This window comes from Phytophthora cinnamomi (assembly GCF_018691715.1).
Source record: "Phytophthora cinnamomi strain GKB4 chromosome Unknown Contig17, whole genome shotgun sequence".
Classification (NCBI taxonomy): Eukaryota; Oomycota; class Peronosporomycetes; order Peronosporales; family Peronosporaceae; genus Phytophthora; species Phytophthora cinnamomi.
In genome coordinates this window covers 734888-762099 of record NW_027150950.1, presented here as the reverse complement: position 1 = coordinate 762099, position 27212 = coordinate 734888, and the positions used below count along the sequence as shown (strand labels likewise).

The window sequence follows — 27212 nt, the reverse complement described above, 5'->3', positions numbered from 1 at the left end:
TACTCGGAGTGATGGCTCCCACTTTAAGTGGGGGAGGATCTACGACTGCAATACAGCAGCCGCAGAAACCGCTGACACTTGCACAGTGTCAGCTGCAACAATGGACAAACCATGAGTCTGCGCAGGGCGCAGACTCCCCAACAACATGGCCAACGACCACGGGTCTGCGCAGGGCGCAGACACCGCAAGAACCACGCAGAGGCCGGGCCTCTAGCGGAGAGCGAGCTGAATGACTTCAGCTCGGATGCAATCAGTTTCATCACCAAAAGACAAGCCGTGATTCGGTTTGTCCAAGACACAATAGCAGCTTCTGTTGATCAACAGAAGCTGAACGCAGACAATGCGGGCAGAGGCAACACAAATGAATTTAAAGTTGGTTCATTAGTTTTGTTAGCTACACAAAACCTGCCTAGACATGCAGTTTCGGATTTCGGAGCAAGCAAGGTTGCTCCGCGCTTCATCGGGCCGTTCACTGTGTTGGCACGGCACGGCAACGCATACACGCTAGACATACCGTCTAGCATGCGCCTCCATCCGACCTTTACGTCGGACGGCTGAAGCCATACCGGCAGCACGAGCCATCTAGCTCGGCTGACCCGAAGCCTCGGCAGGAGCCGAGGCAGAAGCGGAGGACTTGGCCTCGGCGACGAGCAACCTCTCCTCCAGCGCGCGGACGCTGGAGCAACCCTCATCTGGGTCCCCAGCTCGACCTGGATATTCGAGGCGGTCTGCGAGACCGCCGCGACTTGGGCCTTCTGGTTCGCCAGCTCCTGCTTCAGGGCGGCGAACTCAGCGCCCTGCAGACGCTCCACGACGGCCACCCGGTCGTGGAGAGGCGCATACTGATCAGCCCGGGGCTGATCATACCCGGGCGTGTTCCCACCCCGCCACCGCCGATCCGTGACGCCCGCGGCTCAACCCGCTGGATTGTTGAGCGGATTGTTGACCATAGTATCCCGAAAACGAACCCTCAAGGGGCTCGTTTTCGTATTCGTTGGAGAGGATTTCCTCCCCATCGAGATACATGGAGCCGCGGAACGTCTTGCTGGAAGACGTTCCGGAAATGGTGAGGGCGTACGAGGAGCAGTACGCACTGGCACAGCGGAAGTAGAGCGAGCGCTGCGATCATCGCCAGCGCCCGAACCCTCACGTGCTAAGAACTTAGCACGGAGCTCTGAGACCTTCGGGCACACGGAACGACGTGTACCCGTTCAGGTCGCGGTCGCTCAAGCGGACCGCACCTGGGAAGCACTTCGTGCACTGAAAGCCCTCGGGCACAGCGCACGGCACATTTGCCTCCTCAGCAGCAACATGAAGTTGCTCCAGCTTTCCACGCTTCGAGTACGTCTCGAAGCGATCACGCGCTTGCTTAATCCGATCACGGTAAGCACTCGGCCTCTTGTTGAAGTTCTCAACAAAGGCGTTCCAGCTTTGACAAAGTGCCTGCCATTCGGGCACTTTGCTGCGAGAAGAGGTCTTCTTGCTTTGAAACCATCGGAGCTCATGAAAGAGTCCGATGTAGTAATCGCGCCTTTGATGCGTTTCCGCATCAAAGTGCAGCTCGGTAGCCACAGCGTCATCTTTGATGGCGCTGCATACGTATAGCGGCACCTCATTCGGAGGTACCGAGTTCCCAAACCGGTCCGTGATCTCGGACGCGGACGGCATCCATGGATCGCGCGCTGCAGGCGCAACGCGCGGAGAGCCTTGAGCTTTAACATCACGCGCTGCAGCAGTAGCGCGCGGAGTACTGAGAGCCCCGGCGGAAGCGAGTGGGGTATCGCTCTCAGTACGCGAACGCTTCGAACTCGAAGCGTCCGATTCGTCCCCTTCACGCGGGCGAACGTTCTTGGCGTGAGGGTCGAGCGATTCGCTCGACACTGAGTCCTTACGCTTTGAGGGCGAGTCCTCCTCGCCCTCCATGTCTTCATCGTCGTCGTCGAAGTCGACGACGTCGCCGTACTTCGCCTTCTGGCGTTCGAGTAGTCGTCGATGGAGATGACTCCCCATCGACTTTGCGGTCTTCTTCTGAGGCGCGCTCATCGTTGAATGAGCGCGGATTTCTTCTCCAAACGCGGAGAATTGACGAATGGTCAATTCCAAAGATTGACGTGCGGGGACCCCGCGTCTAACCTTATGGGGGGATGGTGTAACGGGGTTACACGTACAAGTGGCTGCAAGCCACTTGTGAATTTAACAGATAGGTTATCTGTTAAACGTTTTGGATACTTCCTCACATTGGTGTAAGACACACCGATGGATACATTGAAGTGGACCACCACAGTAAGTGGTCCACACATACCCAAAGATCCTATTGGTAGAAAGCAGCATCTTTCTACCAATCAGAGACATGCATATTAGCGGGGCTCTGACAGCCAGCCGCTGCCAACCCTTTCATAGATGATAAACAGTTTTTAGCAGGTTTTAGAGGAAGATCAATTTACAAACAATACAGTTCTCATTTTACCTAATCTAAGTCACTTGGAATCCTTTTGTTACTTAACTTATATTTGTGTATTCAAATATAATTAACCTAAGTAAATACTAAGTACTTACGCTTCCTCATACACGTTGCGCAACGTGTAAGCTAAAGTAGTGAGTCAAGTTAGACCCACTACAATCACTGGTACGTAGATTCTTAAAGTATCCCTCGCCGTCAGTGAATATCGACATAATGTGTGGTTTGCTTTCTCCAATTGGAGATTTGCTTCTGTCTTTGCTTCCTCTCTGTTGGTGTGCACGTAGGATAAAAGTGCTATATCGATTCTTTCACAGTGTGCCCGTCAGCTAAAAACTCGAGCAGAAGCCGCTTGCGACTATAGCCCCCAGCAATATGACTGTACGGCTTTCCTTTTTTGCCGGCTCCGCTGATACAAGGTCTTCCCATCTCTTTCATCAATGAGTCCTATCCGCCCGCCCTCCGAATGAACTGAACATTCAAAATTTAGCGAGCGCGGTATAGTATTTTATTGATTGCCATCTGCTAAAGATACTCTTCTGCTATTGTATATAGTAAACGGAAAACATACGTTCCATGTTTTACTCATTATGTTTTATACATGTTTCTGACCATGTTGTCTATGTGTGTAATTTATGCATTTTAAATTTCATTTCATTTTTTCGGCCACCCATTTCGGCCACGCGTCGCGAAGAGCGCGGACCTCTCCCCCCTCCCCCCGGCCCCAGCGAAGAAGGAGCCGCTGGCAATGCCCCCCCCCCCTGCGGTCAAGCGCGCTACTGGCCCTGCGTCGAAGGTGTAGTAGTGTACCCCCTTCGTCTTTAGCGCGCTAACAGGTCGTGTTCACAACGATTGTGGTACATGTATGCTATTCATGGCAGCTTGTGCTCTCCCCCGCCCCTGCCCCGCTCCATCCAGACGCTTCCACGGCCTGATCCATCGGCGCACTTGCTCGCGTGAAGAGGTACAGGTGATGCAACTTTCCATTGGAATGCAGATAAAGTTGTGAGCTGACACGCGTTTGCTTTGACTTCGTAGCACCCAAGCGACACCCGAGCGTTCACTTGGTACGTAAGGGCTAATACGCCCGTGCAACCGAGACTTCGGACTGCAGAACAGAAGAAGGTATCCATTGCGTTTTGAATCAGCGCTTGAAAGCTTCTAACCCCTCTCTTTCTCCTAGTTCCCCTCCGCTTTCGTGCTGAAGTGTTGCCTCCTGCCGCTGATTCGCGTACGGCCAGTACCCCTGCTTGACATCATGAAGTATCGAAACGTACTAACATGGTTGGCACATGTTTGTGTATGTTTTATTTTTATTATGCAGCAACGGTTACAGCTGCGACGATGGCTCGCACCAAGAAGACAGCGCACAGATTGTGCGAACTGCAAATCGAGGCTAGTTCAAGCAGTAGCGAAGACGATAGTGTCGAGAACGCCGGAAACTCACCATCGGGAAATGAAGCTACGAATGCAAGCGAAAGTGAGATCGTCCAGAATGCACTGGATATGGTGGCCAGCAAGGATGATGCTGTCAAGCATAGTGGCGATCAAAGCTGCGCGAGCGATGCAGGAGAGGAAGGCAAACGCACTTCGAGTCGAGAAGACGACAGCGACGACGATCCCGGGAGCAGTGAGCAGACTTTTGGGGCATCTCGCGGTAGTCGTAAAAGGGCGTTTGTTGATTGAAACGACGAACCTTACTACGCCTCACCTTTGAAAACGTACCACCGATCGTGGGACGCATTTGACACTTATTTGGAGAAGTATCAACAAGATGCGCTTACCGTCATCGTAATCTGCGAGACGCAGAACGTGAAGTTACGCAATCACCAGATCGCAGCCATGAAATTTCACGCTGGAAAGCCCAAGGCTGAGCTGCCGCTTGTACCACCGGGATTGGACCCGTACCAGCGCGTGTACATATACACACACGGGTGGAAAACACGCATACGATCTAAAGGGCTGCGCCCTGCACATAAGGTCAAAGGGGTTGGATGCCAGATGCGCTTCCGGGCTCAGTGGGTGTTGCGTTCATGTGGCAATTGGCGGATTCAAATCAAGAATGCGTTTTACGGTCATTGTCACCCGGTATCACAAGAAGTTTATCGCAGCTACCTTTCGGTGCGTCAAGTCCCAAAAAAACGCGCCGATTATGAAGGACGTCGAGCTTATGGTTGCAAGTCGCATTTACGAGCACATTCGTGCCAATTCGCCTCAGGACGTGCAGTTGACCGATGTGCGCAACATGATTGCGAGAATCAAGAAGTCGGGTGCGTGTTAATTTAAGATGTTGTGAGCTATGGCATACCGACTGAGGTGCATGGGGTGAATGTTACGGTAGGTGCTATATTGACCGACGAAGATTAAGTTGTTGAATTGTTGGTAAACTTTGAGCTGGAGGCACCTGGAAACGTTTGTTCGGTTGGTGAGAATGCGACCGGGGATACTGCCGTCGTGTCCATTTGCTCGCAGCACATGCGCAAGTTGTACCGGAGATTCCCTGAGATTCTGCTCATAGACTGCACACACAAAACGAACAGGTACATGCATTGTCCATGTTTTTCACGATATCCGTGTTTTCTATGTCTGGACGTGCATTAACCAGGATTTGGCTATGGTTCCTATGTTTCGCCAGGTTTCGATGTAAATCTACGGATACAACTACCAGTTGTGCACGCTAATGGTTATGGACCAATTCGGAAACGGGCAAGCCGTACAACACTCGGTAATTGAGCGAAATGAAGACTTGCACATGATAAAGGTTGTGGAGTAGTTTCAGTCAGCAAACGACTGGGAGCGAACCAAACTGATCATGGTTGACAAAGACCTCAACGAAATCGAGGTGTTGAGAACTATGTTTCCCGGCGTGCGCATTCTACTGTGTCACTTCCATGTGATAAAGTGGCTGCGTGGTGCCTTCAGAGATGTCAAACAGTACGGGACGTATTCAAGTGACATTTGACGCAGATGGACTTCTGTGTATCGAACATGGAGTACTTAAAGTCGTCTGAGGAGTTGCAGAACCACGCAGAGGAGTTCAAAGCCCTTGCATGCCGTGAGGGTCGCACTACATTATGGAGCTACTTTAATGCCAATTGGATGGCTTCAAAAGATATGTGGGTTACACTATATCGAATGGACCTTCCACATTTTCGCAACAACACCAACAATCGATTGGAGAATTTATTGGGGAAGCTTAAGGCTGACCTACACAGCTCAATGTCTATGAAGCAGTGCTTGGATGCTGTAATTAGGTACCAGCGCCGAAAAGAAGATGAGGACGTTACGCGTGTGGCCACACCGGGGACGCAGAGAAATATCAAGTATGACGATGAGTTAAACCAATTCCTCGGGATGACAAGTCCTTGGCTGGCTGACGTATTTATGACGGAGTACAAATTTGCGAAAGAGGTTGACGCTAAAGCTACATACACCATGGAAGACGATGATTTGTACGTTACGCTACGGCGTGATGGCAGATCGCATCGCGTTGACAAGTTCAACTGGCTGTGTACTTGCGAGTTTTCGTCGACGATGAAGCTACCGTGCAGACACGCGATGATCTATCGCAAACATGTTTGTGGTTTGCTCGCAATACCATACGCGTCAATCCCTGCAAGGTTCGTATGCAAAGTGATCCTCCACGTCTTTTCAACCTCTAATGTGCTTCCATGTTTATACCATGTTTGTGCTATGTTGTATCATGTTTTACTATGTTATGCCATGTTTTCCCATGTTACGCCATGATTTGCCATGATTTAATACAGATGGTTGCGTGTGGGCGTACTGGATGAAGAGCTTCCTGCTATAGAGATCCCTCTTCGGAATAGCACATGAAGTGATGAAGTGAAGCGAAAGAAACAAATGACCGAGCAAGACAAGTACAAAAGCGCCCAGGAGGTCTTCAACCGTATCACAGCAGAGCTCACCGATTTACCTGCAGAAAAGTTCAACTTTGCTCTTGAAAACCTGGAGTCATGGTGGCGCAAGTTACGTCAAGGTGACACTGCTATGGCGTCATCAGAAGGTGACGTTGCGATGCCGGCATCTGGTACAGTGGATGGCAGTGCTGAAAGTGAACTTCCCGAGATGGAGGAAAAGGATGATCAAGTGCATACTTCCCCTGGTGAAACAAGCCCGACCTCTACTAAGAAAGCTAAGAAGAGTATCAAAGCGTTCACAAAACGTATTCGTCACGGCCGACCACGCAAGGACAGAGCCGCAGCAGCGGCGCAGATAAGCCAAGCCAGAAAGGAATACAACAAGGACGTAAAACTACGCAATGCAGTACGAGGAGATGATGTCGTGGATGTAGAAGAGTTTGTTAAAACTCGCCAACCGCCTCTGGCTAAGTTATCTTCTTTCATTAATACTTTCGAGGTGAGGTACTACAAGCACGTAAAGAAGGCATTGTCAGTGGAGAAACGTGTATGTACACCAACAATTGTGCCATACCGACTTCCTGAGTCTATGGTCCGCGAGGGTCTTCGTCTTATGGAATGTGAAGCACCATTTGGAGACACCATGGATCTTTGCTCGCCCCCCGATTCAAGCGCAGAGTGCTGGGTGATTACGTTTGAGGACTTAGGTGATTTCACGCAGCGGCAATTTATGGCAATGCAGTACATTTGGAGTACGTTTAAAGCATGCAGAGACGGCATGTCGTGCTACTCGTGGCTAATGAGCCAAATTGATGAAACGTTCAAAGAGGAGGGAGCAAATCATCTAGCAAAGCGGATAATAGCATCATGACCGCACGAACGACTTCATGGGTTTGGAGATGGGTTTCATTTGGATTGGACGCATTGTATTGTGCTCGAGACAAAACTTGGTATCACGACAATTTGATCAATGCATTTGCGATGACACTTGCGGCTAAAAAATATCAGAACAATACTACCATCTTCCTACCAGAGTTGAGCACACCGGTATTTGACAAGGGAAAACGAATCCCCCAGCGAACGCTGAGCGCTTTAGCTGGTGTTGACAAGGATATGGTGTTTATGCCCCTAAACATCAATGGCAGTCATTGGACATGCCTAGTGGTTGATCGATCGAAGGAGATAATCTACTACTACGATAGTTTTAACAAGGAGCGAACCAGAATCTGTTCGCAGAGCTGGCGATGAACTTTCGAAGAAGAGCCTACCCAGGTCGTACAAGGTAACCCCAGTTCACAGTCTCGTGCAGAAAGACAGTAACAACTGCGGGCTGTTCATTCTTTTGTTTTTCTGGCGCCGCTTGGATAAGGAGGCAGGGAACGATTACACTGCACAGGGACTATTACGTCGACGTTGGAATATCCTGCAGACTGTGGTGGACTTCAGCGACGAATGCAACGATACCAACAACATGGGCAAGTGAGAAGTTAAGATCGTTAATACACGTCTATCCATTTATTGCTGGTTTGACCATGTTATCCATGTCGTAGATGTTGACCATGTTTCCCCGTATTTTGCCCACATCTCCAATGTAACCATTACTTAAAGCAGGTTTAAGTAATGCACTATCTGAGTTAAGCAGGCCGGCACACCGGTCAGTCTTCAATTTTCATGTTGTACTGCCAACATGTTTTGGCCATGTATCGAGATGGAAAACATGGACATCATATACTACCATCACCGTAATTTATCCGTAATCTATTTGTGCGTAACATGGTCGAAACCTGGGGAAACATGGCTATTGTCTAGGTTCCGGTTACCTAACCCTATTTGAAAACATGGGTGCTATCCTCTGGCTATAATAAAAGTTCGCTTAGTAGTAAAACTTCGCTTAGGACAGGGGCAATGAGATACGTAAAAGGGCTAGGCCTACGTTTTCCTTTTTTTTACATGTAATTGTACCAGTAGTATCCTATACATGTACAAATCAAAATTTGCATCAATGAGCTCCAAAGCCGAGCGGGTCCAGTCCAAGCGCCAGCAGCACGCGGCCGACGAGCACGAGCTGGACCTGTTCCTCAACGCACCGCAACCTCTCCCTCGTGCCTTACCGCCTCACAGTCCAAGCACAGCTTCCGCCGCTGAAAATGGTGCACTGAGAGCTGCAGAAGCCAACGACCAAGCTCCACCTCGAGGAAGTACCGCCACTGGCGCACTGCTGCCCGGTTTGGTGATTCTCAAGGGGTTTCTGTCGCCCCAAGAGCAGCAGGAGCTGGTGGACGACTCGAGGAGGATGGGCATGGGCGAAGGAGGCTTCTACAAGCCCACGTACGCCAGCGGGGCCAAGTGCCGACTGCACCAGATGTGCCTCGGGCGACACTGGAACGTCAAGACGGAGCAGTACGAGGACCGCCGCTCCAACCACGACGACGCGCTGGTGCCCGCACTGCCAGAAACCTGGAAGCGGCACGCACAACGCAGTCTGGAAGCGGCGAGGAAGATCGACCCGCAGGTGATGGGGACCTGCACGCAGATGACGCCCGACATCTGCGTCGTCAACTTCTACAAGAAGGCCGGGAGGAACGGCATGCACATCGACAAGGACGAGAGTGACGAAGCGATGAGCATGGGCTCGCCTGTGATCTCCTTCTCGATTGGTTGCGCGGCTGAGTTCGCCTACATCGACCACTACCCGGAACCGCACGAGGCGGTACCCATCGTCCGTTTGGAGTCCGGGGACGCGTTGGTGTTTGGCGGCCCAGCGAGGAATGTGGTTCATGCGCTGACGAGGGTGTACAACAACACCCAGCCGTCCTGGCTGAGGATGCGGTCCGGCAGACTCAATCTGACCTTCCGAGAGTACAAGCCAAGCGAGGTCGAGGGTTAGCACAGCAAGGTGATACCTTCAACGGCAAGCTTCTCGTTTCCGCAAAACTCAGTGCTTACTTCATGTGTCTTTTCTTCCAGCTTCCTTCGTTCTCCACTGCGTCACGTCCCTCATGGATTGCTTCCTATGTGTCCGCATTTCAGCATTTTCAGCAACGCGGTGGGAGAAGAAGCGTATGGCGTGCTTGCAAAATGAAGCCTCGGGTCGGAGAGGGCAACACGTCCTGTGAAAGACTGCAGGAAGTACCCTTTCCGGCTGTTATTGGAGGGCTGCCGCATGTTCTCGAAAGGATTGATGCACTACTCATGCCGTTCGAGGATGTAGTGACGAGGGCAAGAAATATCGGATGAACGTTTAATCTCCTGAAGCAGTTTGAGCCGGATGCCATCAAACTTGTTGCTGGCGCTGGGGATCTTTCAGCTACAAATTTAATGCTACAGCTCTCCGAGATCTTTACAGTATACCTGGCCCAGGGATAAGCCAGAGGAATTCCAGCTTGGAGTACCTGTACTTTGCGGTGGTGGCTGCTGTCGGAAATGGCCAGCTACAAACGTCGAAGCGTTTGATCTATGATATGATGATTTCTTCAAATCGTGGCGCTGGTAATCATGGCGATGAGAGTTCTCCGAACCGGAAGCTAATTAGAAAGGAGCTGAGGACGGCATTTACGACGGGAGACTACGATGTAGTGAGCTCGATTGAGCTTTGGTTCACGAAATTGCAACGCGTGCTGTCTACAGTTCCGACGGAATACTTTCAAGTGGAGCACCAGCAACGATGTGAGACCATCTCTATAATATACTACATATTATGTAGTTGGTATGTCCTCGCAAGCTTTGAACACCGAGTAAGTGCGTATTAATATTTGTTTACGCATGAAGGGACCACGCAGCAATGTGCTAAGCGTTTTGTGAAGTTCCATCTACCTAGTAAATAACAAACATTGGGGAGTCTGTCACGTGCTTTCTTTTAAGCTCCGGTGTTTGCGAAGAACCATGCGTGCAATAACTACTTATGATCTTCAGTCGAGCTACATGTAGTTGATGGTATGATAAGCAAAAGAAAAATCGTTTGCATTAGCAAGAAGTGCAAGACGCACGAGTCTGTGTTGGTGCTAGGGACACAAGAGAGTAGCTGATGGAAGTAAGAAAAGAAGACACTGGTGAACCACTTGAACGGTAGCGATTGCAAAGTAATATTTTCCGGCTGCTGTTCGAACGCTCCCGCATGTTCAAGTGGATTGACGCACGATTACTAGTGACAGCGGCAAACGTTTCCGTCGTATTGGGTAAATACAGTAGAGATTCTAGGACCCATTCTCTTAGATTTCGTTGTACCTTGCTGCCTTCGTGGTTTTAGGGCAGACGCGCTTCCGTGTACCCCCAGACAGATTTTGACAGTTGAACCCGATCTTCAACTTGCTCTGCTCTTTCTTCAGTACTCACCGCATATTATGCTGTGCTTGCAAAATGGAGGCAAGAATCGCCGAGGGTGACATCGTTTACACAAGACTACGTGATGCACATTTTCCAGACCGCATTTGGGCGCTCCCTCACGTTCTCCGAACGATTGACGAATTCTTGATGTCGTTCGAGGAGGCATTGGATCTTGCAGCACAGATCGGGGATCTTGCATGGTTGTCCAATTTGGTGAAGCGTTTCGATTGTTCGGTGCTAGAGGCCATCAGGACTGTTGCTGCTAGCGGGGGAAGTTTTGCTGTGTGGACCATGTTGAATTTTTCGAGGCTATGGCAGCTCAGACAAAGACCTTGAGTGATTCTAAGAGGGATTGCTTGAAGCTCGCGGCGGTGTCTGCTGCCGCAAATAATCAGCTTGACACGGTCGAGTACTTGCTAGTTGAGATTATTGATCCTGGAGGAGGAGGATATACTGGGGATGGCGATGATAGTACCCCTACGACAAAAGAAAAGGTAGTCCGAGAAGTGTTGGAGGTGGCGGCAACAACTGGGAATCTTGCTGTAGTAAGGTGTGTCGTGGAGCTGGCAACGCCTTACAACCTTTTATGTCGGAGCAATAATGCGCTGTCACGTGCAATTTCCGCGGAGCATGCCGACGTGGTGGAGTTTCTTCTGCATTGGTACTTTTCTGCATTTGGAACCGCGGAGTAGTGAGGAGTGCTTGCTACAGTATAACCTCGATGCAGAACGTTCCGTATTGTTGTTGCGAGCTTATCTTCGCTGGCCTGACGTTGATACTGAAAGTGTCCTCGGTTATGGTTGGGACTCTTACTTCCCCAAATCTAAGAAAAAAAAGGATAGTAGCTGACGACGCCTCGATAAGAAAATGAATTGGTTTGTTGACACTTATCAGTGTTTGTAATCTTCAGAGCACCTTGAAAGCAGTCGCGCGGTCGCAATGCTTTTCCACTTTGAGACTGGAAAACCATTGGCACACATCATCGGATTCATAATAACGAGTTTGACTCCAGCGTCCCAATCAACACACCCTGCTACCAACAAGAACCGCACTGGGGCGAAGATGTCATTTATCCTGCAAAAAGCCTACTGTGTATCTGAATATTACTATTCCTGCACGCTGATTGGTGCAGCTCTTCATAATAACGCACTATGGGCACGATGTCGCGAGCGGATGAAGTGGTGCTGCGTGTGCGGGCGTACGGGCAGCAGGGCGTGGAGTTCGCGCTCTCTGGACCGAGATCCAACGAGAGGAGAGGGAGAGCTACGTGGTGGTTGATTTTGGTGTTGCTCCTGAGCTCGGGGGGCCTGCTGTCGGCGGTTGAATGGGGTGCATCACCCCCGTCTCCAGTGCTGATGCTGGCGCTGGGTCTGACGCTGGCAGCATTGGCCTTCTGGGTCTTCCGGGTCGCGGGCAACGTCGTAGTCGAAGGTTTGCAGCAGTTGGGTGAACTCGTGTTCATAGCTGCTGGTAGTAATTGTGCTTAACGTTATGCAGAATCGCTGCTGGTGGTGCCGGCGCTGGGGGTCAAGCTGAGCAAGAAGCGACGCAATGGTGCAGTTACCAGCAAGGTGGGGGATGGAAGCAAGGCATATACAGTCAGTCTGTCAATGTGGAATGCTCATTCTTTTTTATTTATCTGTTTCTTGTGGCAGTTTGTGGATCTGGAGAAGATATGTGCCGTGGCGGTGAATGAAGCGATCACGTTTTCCAACGTGGTGTACTCGTTGGTGCTCATGGTGGAGGGACAGAGCGACATGCTGCTGCCGTTCGAGGTAAGCTGGAAGTACGACAGCATTTGTGATTTGTTTTACGGCTAACATTCAGTTGGACAGACGTTCCGGCCACGGGTGACGGTATTGCAGGGTATCTACCAGGAAACGAAGAAGCTGCTGTTCCCGGACGGCAGTAACCGGAAAATGCAACTTCCTCGGGAAATGGCGCCCAAGCCGTGGTAATGGTCGCGCGATCGTGCTTTCTGGAGGTCGTGCTCAACCAATTGGACCCAGTTTTGACTGTTGCTGTGCTTCGCCTATCCTTTTTATTTGGTTTAATCTGTCGAAATGCTCAGGGTTTGACTTCTCTTACAGAAGGCGGTTGCGAATGTCCTCGAGCTTTTTTAGCACCTCAGCGGGCGTTCGGTCGAGGTCTTCGGCGACACTCGCCTGCTTCTCCACACTGAGCGAACTGAACTGCTCGCACAAATCGCCGTCGGTGACGTTCTTCACTGGGATGTAGTAGGAACGGTACGACAGGTGGTCGCGACCACAAAGCGGGGGCTGCTCCTGACGCATGTACATCTCCAGATGGGTGTAGAAGTCCACGTCCTCACGGGAGGAGAACGGGATGAGAGCGCCAATGCGACCCATAATCGTAGCGTAGATGATAGCCTCAATTCCTCCGGGAACCAAGCTCGATCGCACCATACTCGTCACAACGTCACCAACGTGGAACTGTGCCACCTGCTCTAGTTTGTTCGGCGCACCGTTCAGAATTCCCGAGTCCCACAAAATACGGTTGCCGGTAGGATTGTCAATTTCGTCCGAGACTTCGGACGGCAGTCTAGAGACGAACACGTTGCCGAACTTGTCAGCTCCGCACAGCGTGTCGTAATCCAGCAGCACACTGCTGGTGATAAAGCGCGGCACGCAGTCATCAGCAAAAATCACCAGTTGGTTCTCGTCCTTCTTGTACTTGACGAAGTGGAAGGACTCATGCATGTCTGACGCGTAAATACGATCACCAGCAGCCTTCAGTTCCACCAAGATCGAGGGGAAGTTGCGGTTCTCGCACTTGCGCAGCATTTTCTTCTTTCCAAGGTCGTAGATTCGAAGTGCCCGGCCGACAGAAACCAAGAGACGTCCTTGGAATTCGCACATAGCGTGCGGGATGTCATCTATCTCAGTCGTGTGAACAAGCACAAGCTGCATGCCTTCAACAACACGGTAGACACGCAGATAGCCCCCTGCTGGCGCCTTCTGAGGGTGCAGCTGCATTTTCTTGACCGTGCCAACGATGATAAATGCTTCACCACCACGATCATGGAAAACGCATGAAGCAATACTACGTGCACGCTCATCCACGTCTAATTCTTCACAAACCACAGTCTGGCACGAAACTGGGTCGACGATGCGTACGCAGGATGCCCACTTGTCCTTCTCAACAGGGAGAGGGCCACGCGGGAACAGCAATGCTTCGTTAATTTCGTCCTCATATTCATCATCCACCTCGGCAGCACTTCGGATATCGGGGATTCGGAGACCGTGCTGCCTCTTGTAAGCCGCGCCGTACTCATTGTGATCACTTTCAATAACAACTAGTCGTCGCGACGGTGAGTGAACAACTGCCTTGCGAGGCGTGTAGCGCAGGTTGCACTTCTGTTGGTTAAACGTATCTCCGAGCTGATCCACTGTCAGAATCTTCATTCCTTCGTTCGTCAGAGCAACAATTCCACCCGGACATTGCTCGGAGTTGAACGAACTTGCATATGAAAGCAATTCGCATGACAGTGGCGTGAGGTGTCTCCGCGTCTGGTGGAAGTAAGAAACCCACGCACGACTCGATAGCGCAAGAATCGAGCGCTTACCTTCGACTGCCACACGGAAAAGCTTGACCGGGTTGGTTCCGAGGAAGCGCGATCGAGAATCCGTCAAGTTAGCTGTAATCGGGTCAATCAGCGACTGCTGCAGCACACCATTGTCCAAACCAATACTCAGGAAAAGGGATTGAGACGAGTGCTCCGAGTCCGGCGTCGACGGCTCGCTCTGCAACTGAGCAAGGCAGAGAGTGTGAGGATGGGACGTCAACGCCAGTGTGGACTTCTGTCGGAAAAGGTCGTTGGGGTCCAGCGAGAGAATACGGACTGTGTTATCCCAGCTACCAACCGCCATGAACTGGAACCTTTGGCGACCCTCGGGGACTTCTCCCAGGTCCAAACTGCAGACTTCAAAGCCCAAATCCAGCTTGCCCTTCTCCGCAAGCTCGCCCGACTGACCCAGTTCAAAGTAAATAATTTCACCACCAGCAAGAGAGATCACAACCTGGCGGGAGTTAGCAGCACAGTGCTCAATCACCTTTTTACCGGGGGCCTTCCACTCCGTAACAGGCTGGAACTTCGGTACGTGTCGGATTCCGTTCGCGTGAATCTGAAGCTTTGAGTCATCCTCCAGCAGTGCAACCAGCAACGATCCATGGTCACGCAGGAATCCCGACTGGGTGACTTCCTCGACCGTCTCGCCTACCTCCAGCACCAGCGTCGCATCTTCAAAGCTCACCACAATGTATTTATCGTACGGGTCCGCGTACGACTCCTTCAAGCACCACACTGCCTTCGCGACACCAGGAAGAGCGCTCGCAGCCATCTCCGTAACAGGGAGACCGTGGCGCAGCACACGCAGCGACGAGCGGTTGGCGTTTCCGCACAGCGCGTACATCTGCGGCGTCTGTTCATTCGCCAAATCGTCCACGAGCAACTGCGTGACCGGACTCAAGCTGGCCATACTGCTCGCGAGCTGCAGGTTCGTCAACGTCCTCAACGGGAAGGTCGAGAACTCGGTCGTGTCCATGGCCAAGCTCGAGCACTTGGCCGTGTCGTCGCCCTCGCCGATACTCAAGAACTGGAATAAATAGTGGTTCGAGAACTCGGACGCGCAGAAGAGCAGCCCCGTCTTGGTGATGCACATGGACGACGCCACGGGCACCGTGTCGAAGAACTGGATCTTGATCTCCTCCACGGCGTTGCCCGCGTAGTCCAGCGAGATCTTGTACAGGTCGCCGAGCTCGGACTGCAGCAGCACGAAGAACAGGTCCCTCTGCTTGTGCGTGGCGGCCGAGACGATGACGATGTCCCTGGGCTCGCCCTGTCGGCGCGGGATGGCGCACGTGAGCTCCGGGTGGCCCTCGTTCTTGTACTGCACCGTGTTCTCGCCCAGCACGAGCACTCCGCCGGGTCCGTCGCCTCCGCCGGGCACGGCCACGAGCATGTTGGCGCTGCGCAGCACCTGGTCGCTCCAGCGCCGCGTGACGTGGTTGAGGCCGAGGTCCAGCTCGTAGTACACGAGCGTCTTGACGGCCTCGCGGGCGGCCTGGCCCGTCGGGTCGGCGTCCGCCTCGGCGTAGTCCAGCTCGAGGCAGGCGAAGACGGGGTTCTCGAAGCCCACGTCCAGCCCCACGACGCCCAGGTGGATGGCGTTGGAGCGGTGCGCCTCCAGCGGCGACGAGATGGTGAGGCGGCTGGACGCGTCGCGGTTCATCACGTACACCAGCTGCTGCTTCTCCACGGCGCCCACCAGCAGCGCGCGGCCCTTGGGGTCGGCGGCCAGGTACTGGCCGGGCGTGATGCGTCTGCAGCCGGTCTTGCCGTACGTCTCGCTCTGGCGCGCCTCGAACTGGCCCGAGGCCGCGTTCACCTCCAGCACCACCAGCTTGCCCGCGTCCGAGCCCAGCACCAGGTAGTCGCGCTCGCCGCCCGTGAGGCGGAAGGCCTGCAGCGCGCGCACGACGCCGAAGACCTGCGTGGAGATGACCACCTCCAGGCGGCCCGCCTCGTCCGGCCGCAGCAGCTGCAGCACGTCCCCGCGCGCCACCGCGAACTCCTGCGCCTGCGCGGACGAGAAGTTGCCGTACACGGCCGCGTGCACGCCCGTGGGCGGCTGCAGCGTCAGGTTCAGCAGGTGCATCACGCTCCTCCAGGGGCTCCGTCCGCTTGGATGGCGTCTGGGTGCGGAGGGGAGATGGCGTGGCGCACACAAATAGTGGACGCACTCGTAGGGAGTGTACGCACAGGAAAAAGTGTACGCAGCAAAATGCGTACGTACAAAAGGCAACTTCAACTTGTGCCACTTTGATGCGCATTGTCGAGCAGCCGTTGGCTTTGCTGCCTATTGCTTGGGACGAGTGGGGCTTGCGCTCGGGTACATACGTCGTGGAGCTAGCTCACAACGGCTTTGGCGATGCCGCGCGATAGGAGTCGGAAGCGCAAGGCGAGAGCGGGGGAGGCCGAAGCGGAGGACCCGGAGGCCGTCACGGACTTTTCGCAGCTCTACCGGGGCGTGCTAGAGAGCGGGACCCGCCTCAAGACCTGGATCAAGGCACTGGAGGACGAGAACGCTCGCTTCCGACAAGGACTCATCGATCCGGACGTCGTGGTGGACATGCTGAAGAAACGCGTGCACTACGCGGGCGATTTCAACGTCATCTACAGAGCTCTCCAGCCGAAGCCCCGGCGTCCGCGTGGCAAGGTTCGGACGCTTGTTCTCCACGACCAAGCTGCGCATTTGCCGGATACTATGACGAAGAAAGAGGAGAAACAGGAAGTTCGAATTCGGTCTACGAGAAAGTGGACGCCGAGGAAGAGCGCGGGCAGCGCTTACACCAGCGCTGCGTCGGATGCAGGCGAGGAGTCGGTGGGCGACAGTGTAGAGGAGGAGAAGACTGAGGCGTAGGTTAGGAAGTAGGGGTGCTGTAGTGTTCATGTTTAAGGATTTTTTGCTGGAGGTAGTAGTAAGTTTAACGTTGCAGCTGAAGCGAAAACTTTTTTTCTAATGAATGGTCTTGAAAATGACTTGGATATTGGTACAAACTGTCGAGCGACAGGTACTCAGTGCGACAGATAATGACTGCATGTCGCTTCAGCTCAGTTACTGGCACAATTTTCTTTGCTGTGCTCATTGCAAAATTCGCCATGGAGCGCACGGATCGCAAGCGCAAGGCGTCAGAGATCACCGAGTCTCTTGAGTCCATGGATGAGACGTACACTAAGCTCTCGTTGGCACTCCGAGAGAATGACGCGAAATTGAGGGAGGAGCTCCGCGGCCTGCGTGTTGAATTCGACCAACTCAAAGCAAAACTAACGGACGTGAGCGGGGTGTGCCACTACCTCCAGGACGAGGTTACCTTCCTTCACGCAGACGCGGTAATTGACCGCGCGCGAACTGCCTTGTGGCACATAGGCGACCTCAGCCTTCTCCGCAAGGTGATCGACCCGAGGACTCGGGTGCTGCGCAGCACGGAAGGACGTTGCGACCGAAGCCTCTACTTGAGCGACTCGGCCCCGAAGAAATCAAGCGGCAAGGCCCCGGTCAGCAGTTCCCGTTCATCCGAGATCTCTCCGAAGCATGAAAGTGACGAGGCAATGCCTGAGCCACCACTGACAGAGCCGGTCGTCAACACGGAGAAAGCTAAAGCACCTGCACAAGAAATGGAGGATGAGTATAGCAGCGTTCCATTACTGGCTGGCAAGGACGGCCAGGTCAACACGACGTCGGAGTTGCAGAAGACCACATCGAGCCAGGAGACCACGACCTCTGTGCACGAATCCACGCCGGAGAAGGACTTGGCGACCTCGCAGCAAGAACTCGCGGAGGCTGTGCTGATGAACTGCAGCGCGTGAAGTAAGAACAGAGTAGGCAGAGCAGGCCGGCAGATCGAGTTTCAGGGTGACCTAGGGCCTTAACAAATACAACATGATGTTTATCTTCCCAGAGTCTTGAAGCGAAGTCTGTTGATACCTGAATCTAGGTTTAGTGAGACTTGAAGAAAATGGCGCCATATTGCACATTTTGACGCCAACTGCGATCTCGTTATTTGAAGCACCCAGCGCGGCTCCTTCGATTTCGAATCGTAGTTTGCATTGAAGCCGTACAAAACAAGTTGTTAAAGCCAGCACTGATTTGGCGGTGATCCCAAACGGAATTCACGTTCCAGACAGATTGAAACTTTTCGTTGGCTTGGTAACGTAGTGCCGTTTTATCTTCAGCCTTTTGATGTTTGATAGGTGTGCACGTGCACGAGGTAAGAGACTCCTATGCAAAACTACCAGCTATTGTTGGCTTCATGCGCAACGTTATTCATTTCCCATCTTGCATCTTGCTGCAGAGTACAAGGAGCTTACAAAGAGCTGGTTGTGTGAAGACTCGAGCGAAGATCTTCATGGGGAACTCGCCACTCTCTCGCGAGTTTTCGGGCCGTCGGCTGTCATCCGAGGAGCGAGAGGCCACGAAGCGGTTTGGCGATGAGGAGATGCGGCTGCTGCGTGAGACTTTCAAGGGTCTAGCCAGCGGCAAAGACGGAATCAGCGTGGACAAGGAGACCTTTCTGAAGTGCTTCCCCATGCGAGGGCTACTAGGCGAGCGGTTGTTTGAAGTGATCGACAAGGGTGGTTCCGGTTCCATCCACTACAATGAGTTCGTCTACGGTTTAGCCATTCTGTTTCGCGGGTCACGAAAGGAGAAGCTCAAATTCGTGTTCGATCTCTACGACCTCAGCGAGTACGTCGCACGTCTGGATTCATGGCTACCAAGAAGCCTTTTAGTTTCTCTAACAGTAGACGTCTCCTTAGGGCCGGCTCCATTTCTCGGCACGAGCTTCTGACCATGCTGCACCAGTTCCCTGAATCAGCGTTGGAGCTCATAAAGCCCAAGATACAGGATGAAGAAGCCAACAATTCTCCAGAAACGTCGAGTCCAAGCAAGCTAGTGCGTACTCAGTTCTTTGAGGAGGGTCACGACGTCCATCTAACAATGTTGCTTTCTGCGTCTGGGTAGATGAATGAGGTGGAGACTCTAGTAGACCTGGCATTTCCTTCCCCGTGCCCGCCCAACACAAGGCTCACGTTTGAGCAGTTCTGCCACTGGTGCGAGAATACGCCTGGTGTCACAAACGTAAGTTGATCCACATTCATTTTATCAATTCAACACTGACTTGTTCTTCTTGCAGTTTTTGATGAGTGTGTTGCCGGTCGAGGACCAAACAATGTCAAATGGCAGCCTTAGTCCGCACGGCAACGGAGCCCCCATTGCTCCGGTCGACGGGTATGTCATCTTTGCCATTACACATTTGATGTGAGCAGAATCTGACAGGCACTTGTTACGACGCAGATCTAGCTTAACCCCAGGTAGCCCCTGTCCTGGGGAACAAGGCGAGATGCGCAAGAAGCGCAATTCGTTCGCAAACCTGCACATTAAGTAAGTACTCGGCGTTGCCTCGCTCTAGTGAGTATCACGCTAACTATATGCACCTGTCGTATTTCAGCCGCCCAGCAGCGAAGACAAACGCAACAGAGGGGGCTAGCCGAAAGGAGCTGGAAAAGACTCGCAATCTACTGCAAGAAGCAAGGCACGCGTGCCACGTCGAAAGTGTAACCTCCAAGATTCAGGTAGCTCTCGCAGAAGTGGATCGGTTGCTCTCGCTGCCAGCAGGAACCACTGGCACAACCACATCTGTGTCAAGATGCGGCTCATTCACCAGTTCTGGTGGAAGCCCGACACCTTCGCAAGCGCTGGATGAAATACCAGGTGCGATTTTGGTGGAGGATTCGTGCAGCGTCTCCGGAGATCTGTGGAAGCGAGGTTTGCGTCTACGAAAAATGATCAAGCGCCACTACGTGCTGCAAGGCAACTTCCTCTACTACTACGCGTGCGTCATGTCGTTTTTATTTCCTGCTAACGCCAGATGTCCGAAAACTGACGCATAATGTCCACTGTTTATTGCAGCTCCCCAGACGACACCGCACCTCGTGGAGTGACTTTCTTAAGTGACTGCTACGTGGACGTACTGCCCGCCCAGAATGAAATTGTCGAGAAGGGCGTGCACTACTTTGGCATTGATATTGTCCCGGAACCAGGTAGCTCTCGTGAGAAGCGGACGGTGTTCGCACGTTCACTCGAAGCTCAAAAGCGTTGGGCTGCGGCGCTACGTCAAGCCACCGACAAGATTTCGATTGAAGAAGTGTACGACGTTGGTGCACAACTCGGACGCGGTCGTTTCTCCAAGGTCTGCGAAGCTACGCACAAACAAAGTGGAATCAAGTCGGCAGTCAAAATTATCGACAAAAGCAAATTGCAGCCTACAGAGAAGGAACTTCTGCGCACCGAGATCGCTATCTTGAAACTTGTTCGCCACCCGAATATTATTCGTCTGTACGACGTGTACGAAGACCGCCAGCACATCTTCATTGTCACGGAGCTGGTTTCCGGTGGCGAGTTGTTCAATCGGATCGTTGGACGAGCAAGGTATACCGAAGCCGAGGCTCGTCTCGTGATGCGTCCACTGCTTGAAAGCGTCAACTACCTGCACCGGTTGGGTATCGTGCACCGTGATCTTAAACCAGAGAATATTCTGTGCGGCGAAGCGCTCACCGATCTCAAGATCGCAGATTTCGGGCTGTCAAAGCTTGTTCACCCCGAAGAGCTCATGAAAATGCCGTGCGGGACGCTAAACTATGTAGCTCCAGAAGTGCTGGCACTTGTTGGGTATGGCCGTGAAGCCGATATATGGTCACTTGGAGTCATCATGTATCTGCTGCTACGGGGTGAGCTTCCTTTCTACGGAAAAGCCAAGAGTGAGGTGATCCAGAAGACGCTGCACGCAGAAGTCAACCTCGAGGCCGATTCAGCCTGGCGCAGCGTATCCCCCGCAGGGAAAGCGCTGCTACGTGGTTTGCTCACGAAAGACCCAGCACGCCGACTTACAGCACAGGATGCTATACTACACGAATGGTTTGCGGTCAAGTCCCCACGTCCATCGATAAACAGCGCTACAGGCGGAGGTCTGGTGGCGACGCCGCCGAAGGACAGACATTAGTCTACAAGGTTAGCTTAGCAATTCGCAAGCACTTCGATTAAGAAAAAAAAAACTACTTCGTAGTACTACACTATGCTTGCTTCTTTTGTTATGCCTCTGTTGATGACTGTTTCTGCTCGCTGCAAACGCGCGAGATGCATTTCAAGTGCCTGAGCTTGGGCCGATGCAGTGTATTTTGCTTGCAAATCAACTAGAGCCGCAGCCCGTTGTATGGTTTGTTCACTAATGGATGGAATTGAGTTGCTGTGAGAGATATCGAGGTTTGCGCTAAGTGACTTTGATCGCACAAATGCTCCGGCATTTTGAGCTACCAGGCGACGATGACGAGGTGACAGAACCACTGCAAGTGAGGTCGAAGGTTCAGCGGTTGCCATAATGTTCAAAGAAGCAGATCGAGAATGGTTGAGTGTCGGCTTCTGCGGCGAAAGCGCTGTGGCTGCTGGTGTAGAGATGGCGCCTTCAACAATTGGAGTATCTTGTTTTGGTTTCAACGCCGACGAGGGGGATGCTCGATCGAGCTGCCACCTCTCGTGGAGCGAGAGAACACTCGAGAGAGGACCCGCTGTCGTGCGATGGCGTCCGCAATATTTGCAGTAAGTTCCACTCGGCTCAACGACCCCACAGTTCATGCAACGGAATCGTTCACGCAATTTACGAAGTACTCCACCGAACCATGTGCGCGTTAAATGCCCTCGGGTATATCGTTGGATCGCAGTAGCTGCGTTGTTGTGTTGACGATTCACAGTCTCTTGAATGCGCTGCTGCTTCAGTATAGCAAAACCTTTTCTAGCCAGGTGGCCCCGAAACACACGCTGCAGTAGTCGGCTACTGGTCCTATATTGTACAAACTTTGCAGCGACCTGATGCGTTCGATAAAGCCGCTGCACTTTTCTAGCAGCTTCATCTCCCAATATCAAATTGTGAAGTCGAACTTGCCAGCACGTTTTAGCGAGACGCAAAACAATCAAGCGGAAAGTATTGCTTAGTATCATGGCGCCATCATGACGGCGCCTGCGACGCTGCAATTCCGACTTTGCTATGCGTCGGAGTTTGCATACGTGATAAAAAGTCGCAATCGTTTGCGCGCTGCGTCTACGATGATCCTGTCGCTGCTTTTCAGCTTTGCGAGCAGCAACTCGCGCCTCCAAGCATTTACGCAACATCCGCCGCCGCACCCAGCTTAAAATTTTCTCGAGAGCTTGCGAACGCTGTTGCTCTTGTTTTGCGCGGTGAGTCTTCACACAAAGCGTAAGCCAGTGGTGGACCAATTTCCGCTTGTGGTCTTCCTCGAGCTGCTTTTGGTGCTGGCGAACGGCAGCAAAGCGCTGCACTTCTTCCTTCTGGCGCTTTCGACCGAGACAACCGTGCAACAGGGCGTTCAACTGAGTCTCAAACACCTCTACTTCCTCCAGATACTTCTCAATCGCTCGCCGTTTAACATATCGGCTATAGCTCTCCCGAATCACGCTAGCCGCGGCGTGATACAGCTCCTTCCGCAGTCGTTGGACTTCCTGCAGTCGCTGCGTTTCTTGGCGACGCAAAAGCCATACCTGCACTTGACGCTGTAGCAGCAAAGCCGCTAGTTCCTTTTTGCGCTCTGCGCGTGTGTTGTTACGAGCCAGAAAGTTTGACTTTGCCTCTTGACACTCGTCATTGTTGTTATGCTCCTGCGGTATCGAATTTGCAGTCGGCTCGCGCTTCTTGGGTGATACTTTGGCTTTCGACGACACAACCCGAGACCCTGACTGTCCTTCCAAGCTAGAAGAGGCTGCTAAGATCCCCGAGGTCGCCACTGTAGAGCCGAAGACGCTCGCGGGAGACCAGTCGGCGTACTTAGACATCATGCTGGAAATGCTCTCGAATGCTGCATGCCTTGAATTCAAACAGAAAATAGTTATCGATCGCTGATTGGCTGACAACTTCAATGTAGCCACCCCATTCGTAACGGTTCGTTCGCACGTCCTTCACCTCGATGCCAACAGCAAAATGGCGCTGCCTCCTCCTCGTGGCCACTGGGATGTGACGTATCTGGCGGCAAAGTATCCGTGGCTTCGAGTGGATCAGGAGGCGCTGGAAGAGTTCCGGTCGCCGTTTCGGTGGGTGTCTGACGTCTCGCCGCGCTCACCAGCAGCGCTATCGAGTGAGGAGGCGAAAGAGAATTGGTCGACAGCTCAGCCACAACGCCCGAAAAAGGGGAGGAAAAGCGGAGAAGAAGAACATCGACGTGTTAGAAATGGGAAACACCAAGGAAAGAAGAAAACCAAAGCAAAGATCAGCGCTATCCTACGAAATCACGAGAGAATCTTCTCGAGTACCAGCAGCACCGAAAAATTAAAGATGAATAATGCTCCACACAATGAAGAGACTATGATGCCACCACTTCGATTCTCCGTTAGCGAGGCGGCAGCATTAATGCCAGCATCATCAGTACCAGACAGAGCGATGAAGTCACAGAATGATCGAGTGGAGGACTCAGAAGCTGTGCTGGAGACTTTACAGCAGGATCATGAATTACTCGTCCAGCTTCGAAAGCAAAAGAGGAAGCCAATGAAACGGAAAAAGCCGACGAATCTCCTAGCATTTAGCTTTCCAGTAATTACCTCAAAACCTCTAGCATCAATCTCGCGAGGAAGCAAAATGGACTTGATGAAGAATCAAGGAGCGTCTACTCCCAGTGCATTGCTCGATAAATATTCTCAGCAAATCAAGGACCTTGCCGACGAAGAACAGCGTCTGGAGGAGAGCGTTATGGCTCGCATTGCCGATCAAAAGTCCCGCCTCCCGCTGACTTTCCTCTTTGAGCGCAACCTGATGCGCCGTTCAGATGCCCAGCAAGATGGTTTACGCGTAGTGACAGCAATTTTCGCCAAGTTGCAGCACCGGATGCTGTTTAACAGCTATGTTCGCTGGAAAGAATTTGTTAAGGATTCTCGACGCGAAGACAGAAAGCGAGAAGGCCTTCGACTCGCTCAACAACGTGCGGTAGCATTGCTCGAACGTGTTTCCAGCGATGCCTATGTCGGAACACTGGCTCAAGGCTTTCAGCGCTGGAAATCACTAACACGAGATATGGTGGAGAACGAGCGGAATGTAGCAGCTAGTGTTATTCAGAATGCCGTTCGAGCCCGACGGTCAAGACATCATCTTGAGGCACTCCGTCAGGCTGCCCAGGCTTTAGACCGCCGTCGAAACCAAGCTATCCAGGCGCTGCTACGTTTTGAGCGGTATGGTACAAACATGAGGTGGGGAACACTTCGTCTTGGCTTTGACTTCGCAAAACAAAATCGCGCAGCACGGAATATACAACTGTTTCTACGGAGAGTAGCTGCACGACGTCGCATTACTCATCGCGTACAGTGTCGGGAGGGAGCTCTCCGGATTCAAACGCAGTGGAGAGCGTACGTAGCTCGACGTAAAGTCGCGCACTGTCGTGCCGTGCGTGCGATACGTCTGGCACTTGAGAACAGGGCTGCAACGCAAATGCAGCGGACTAGTCGAGGCTTTCTCGCTCGGAGTGAAGCTTATCGACGGAGACAGTGGCTTGTGAAAGCTAAAAGGACAGCTCTCCGTCTCCAACGGTGGCTAAGACACCAGTGGTTTTTATCCATACTCCGAGCAAAGTTTCGTGAGCGCAAGAGAATACTTGAAGAAAAGTTGGCTCGCGCTGCAGCGGAGGAATTAGCACGACGTCAGTGGAAATCTGTCATCGCAGTCCAATGTGTCTTACGGGGTTTGATAGCTCGGAAAATTTACGCGATAAAGCTGAAAGCCCACCGGATGGAGCAAACCGCAATTTTTCTGCAGCGATTTTACCGTCGACGACGTGGTCTGTACGCGCTAGGCCAACGTTTTGCTGAGCGACGGGAACGAATTGCGCAAAGCCGCTTCCAGGCAGCAATTGTGATTCAATGTGCATATCGGTGCTTTTGCGCAAGATGCGAACGATTTCTGCTCCACACAGAGAAGGAGAGTCGAAGGCGTGCGTCTTCAACTATTCAACGGCATGTTCGTGGGCGGGTAGCTCGAAATCGATATCGGTCGATACGTCACGCGATTTTAACCATTCAATGCAGCATTCGCTGTGCTCTCGCACGACGTCGGCACGTTCGTCGATGCGAAGCACTTCACAAACTTCAAACATGGATAAAAGGCGTGTACTCATGTCGTGCAGCTAGCCAAGTATTGAATGGACTGCGAGTCGAAGCCAAACGGCGAGAAGATTCAGTGGTCCTCATTCAGAAACTTGTGCGCCAAAACGAAGCCCAGACAACCGCACGTTTGTTTCGCGAGGCACTCAGCATTGTAAAAGCTGAGCAACGACGATACTTTGGCTCTGAAAGTGGTGGCATTCAGGGTGGTGTAGGCTGGGTGACCCACCAGGCTTCTTCAGAGCTACTGACCTACGTGACCCAGCGCTTTCTAGAAGATGAAGCATGCTTTACAACGAAAGAATTGCGGTGGCTGCGTATACAGGTTCAGGCTGGGCATGATCGTTTGGCCCGCGAAGATCACGCAGCTGTTTATCTGCAGCGTCGTTATAGAGGATATGCTACGCGCATGGCGTACTGGGTGCACCGAATGCAAATGGATGAGCTCCGTCGTCTTAAAGAGAAAAGAGCCACCAAAATTCAAAGTTGGGCACGACGATGGCTAGCGAAACGTTACGTTCGACGTGTGCGAGAGCAGCGAAGGCTGGCGGAACTTAAGGAAGCCTACATTCGCGAACGGAAGCGAAAAAAGGAAGAGAGGCTTTGGAAAGAAAACTACGACCGCGAGCAAATGGAACTGTGTGTAAAGCGTGCTCAAGAAGCTGCAAACCAGCTTCGTGAAGCGCGACGAGAAGCTGATCTAGCCCGTGTGAAGGCCGAAGCAGCCGAATATCGTGCGAAAGAGCTGAATGCAGAGCGGGAAATTGAATCGTTGCTGAAGACGCCCGTGACAAAAAAAAAGGAAGGTGATAAGAGCGAAGATGAGGGGAATGAAAACGGTGATGAGGATGAGAAAGACCCGTGGATCCAGCTCGCAGATGACTGCGGAAATGTTTACTACTACAACGAGAGCACGGAGGAAAGTAGCTGGGACCCACCTCCACCAAGAAAGAAGAAGGCAAAGCACTCGCCTGAGGAAGAGGATGCAAAGGATAAGGAGCCCGAAGAATCGAAAGTCCAAGAAGAAGAGAAACCTAAGGAAATTGACCCACTCGAGGAGGTTTTACGGGAAGGCAAGTGCATCAAGTGCCAGCAAGCTCAGTCAACTAAGCGTTGTTTGGACTGTGAAGACACGAAACGAGCGTTCTATTGTACAGCATGCTTTAAAAAGCATACCTTGAGTTCGATTGAAGAAAACTCAGCAGCGGTTAGCAGCACCATCAAGCACGATTTCGAGGTTGTTCCAGAGGCCGCGGAAATTCCTGCTCGATGCGAGTCTGGAATGGACTGCAGCACCGATGGCGACAATGCTTCTGTAAACATTAGCAACCAAGAACCCGCCGAAAAGGGGTTCGCTGCTTACTATTGCTACGAGTGTTTTCCTCCTCCACGACCCGAATCAAGTCCAGGAGTTCCTGAAGCAGGAAGTTCTACGATTCGCATCGATACTACTGAGATTGGAGACAGTAAGCTAGCTCCTGGCTGTTTCTACTGCGAAGCATGCTTCGCGCGTGATCACGAGACAGCAAAGAAACTTCGCCACGTCGAAAAAGCGCTACGTTTCCGTCGCGGAGCTCTACTGTGCTGCGACTGCGGCCACTCACTCGCTGTAAGGCAGTGCGATCCGTGTGGAGGTGACAAGTTCTGCGAAGCATGCTTTATTTCATCGCACACGGGACGCAAACGACGGAGCATAAAGCACACCTGGACAGATCTCGACGTTCTACGCGACCTTCTTGAGCACGAAACAGACACTTATTGCGTCGAGTGCGATGTCCGTGCCAGTACAAGGTTGTGTAATCTATGTGGAGATGGTTTCTG

General features: G+C 52.3%; 6 protein-coding genes across 7 annotated transcripts; 5 read left to right on the top strand and 1 right to left on the bottom strand.

Annotated features, from left to right (window-relative positions):
• Window positions 1–8341: 8341 nt before the first annotated feature.
• Window positions 8342–9455, top strand: IUM83_04697 (alpha-ketoglutarate-dependent dioxygenase abh1-like; the record flags this gene model as incomplete). Its single annotated transcript, XM_067928794.1, has 3 exons — window positions 8342–9062; window positions 9149–9235; window positions 9307–9455. The coding sequence occupies 3 exons, from the start codon at window positions 8342–8344 to the stop codon at window positions 9453–9455; spliced, it is 957 nt and encodes a 318-aa protein (XP_067796085.1).
• A 2367-nt stretch (window positions 9456–11822) lies between these two features.
• On the top strand, window positions 11823–12620 carry IUM83_04696 (phosphatidylinositol n-acetylglucosaminyltransferase subunit h; the record flags this gene model as incomplete). Its single annotated transcript, XM_067928793.1, has 4 exons — window positions 11823–12093; window positions 12160–12233; window positions 12318–12437; window positions 12498–12620. 4 exons carry the CDS (start codon window positions 11823–11825, stop codon window positions 12618–12620), a joined length of 588 nt encoding a protein of 195 aa, XP_067796086.1.
• Window positions 12621–12746: 126 nt separating this feature from the next.
• Window positions 12747–16340, bottom strand: IUM83_04695 (Pre-mRNA-splicing factor RSE1; the record flags this gene model as incomplete). Of its 2 annotated transcripts, XM_067928791.1 has the most annotated exons (2): window positions 14332–14345; window positions 14426–16340. In XM_067928791.1, 2 exons carry the CDS (start codon window positions 16338–16340, stop codon window positions 14332–14334), a joined length of 1929 nt encoding a protein of 642 aa, XP_067796088.1. The 2 variants fall into 2 exon arrangements, with proteins under 2 accessions (XP_067796087.1, XP_067796088.1); XM_067928792.1 differs by having other exon boundaries at window positions 12747–16340.
• Window positions 16341–16613: 273 nt separating this feature from the next.
• Window positions 16614–17105, top strand: IUM83_04694 (uncharacterized protein; the record flags this gene model as incomplete). The annotated part of the gene is made up of 1 exon (XM_067928790.1): window positions 16614–17105. The coding sequence occupies one exon, from the start codon at window positions 16614–16616 to the stop codon at window positions 17103–17105; it is 492 nt and encodes a 163-aa protein (XP_067796089.1).
• Window positions 17106–17344: 239 nt separating this feature from the next.
• IUM83_04693 (Protein kinase) lies at window positions 17345–18052 on the top strand (the record flags this gene model as incomplete). The annotated part of the gene is made up of 1 exon (XM_067928789.1): window positions 17345–18052. One exon carries the CDS (start codon window positions 17345–17347, stop codon window positions 18050–18052), a length of 708 nt encoding a protein of 235 aa, XP_067796082.1.
• Window positions 18053–18591: 539 nt separating this feature from the next.
• Window positions 18592–21243, top strand: IUM83_04692 (CAMK/CAMK1 protein kinase; the record flags this gene model as incomplete). The annotated part of the gene is made up of 7 exons (XM_067928788.1): window positions 18592–18929; window positions 19001–19136; window positions 19206–19322; window positions 19378–19472; window positions 19539–19625; window positions 19693–20076; window positions 20154–21243. 7 exons carry the CDS (start codon window positions 18592–18594, stop codon window positions 21241–21243), a joined length of 2247 nt encoding a protein of 748 aa, XP_067796083.1.
• Window positions 21244–27212: the final 5969 nt, after the last annotated feature.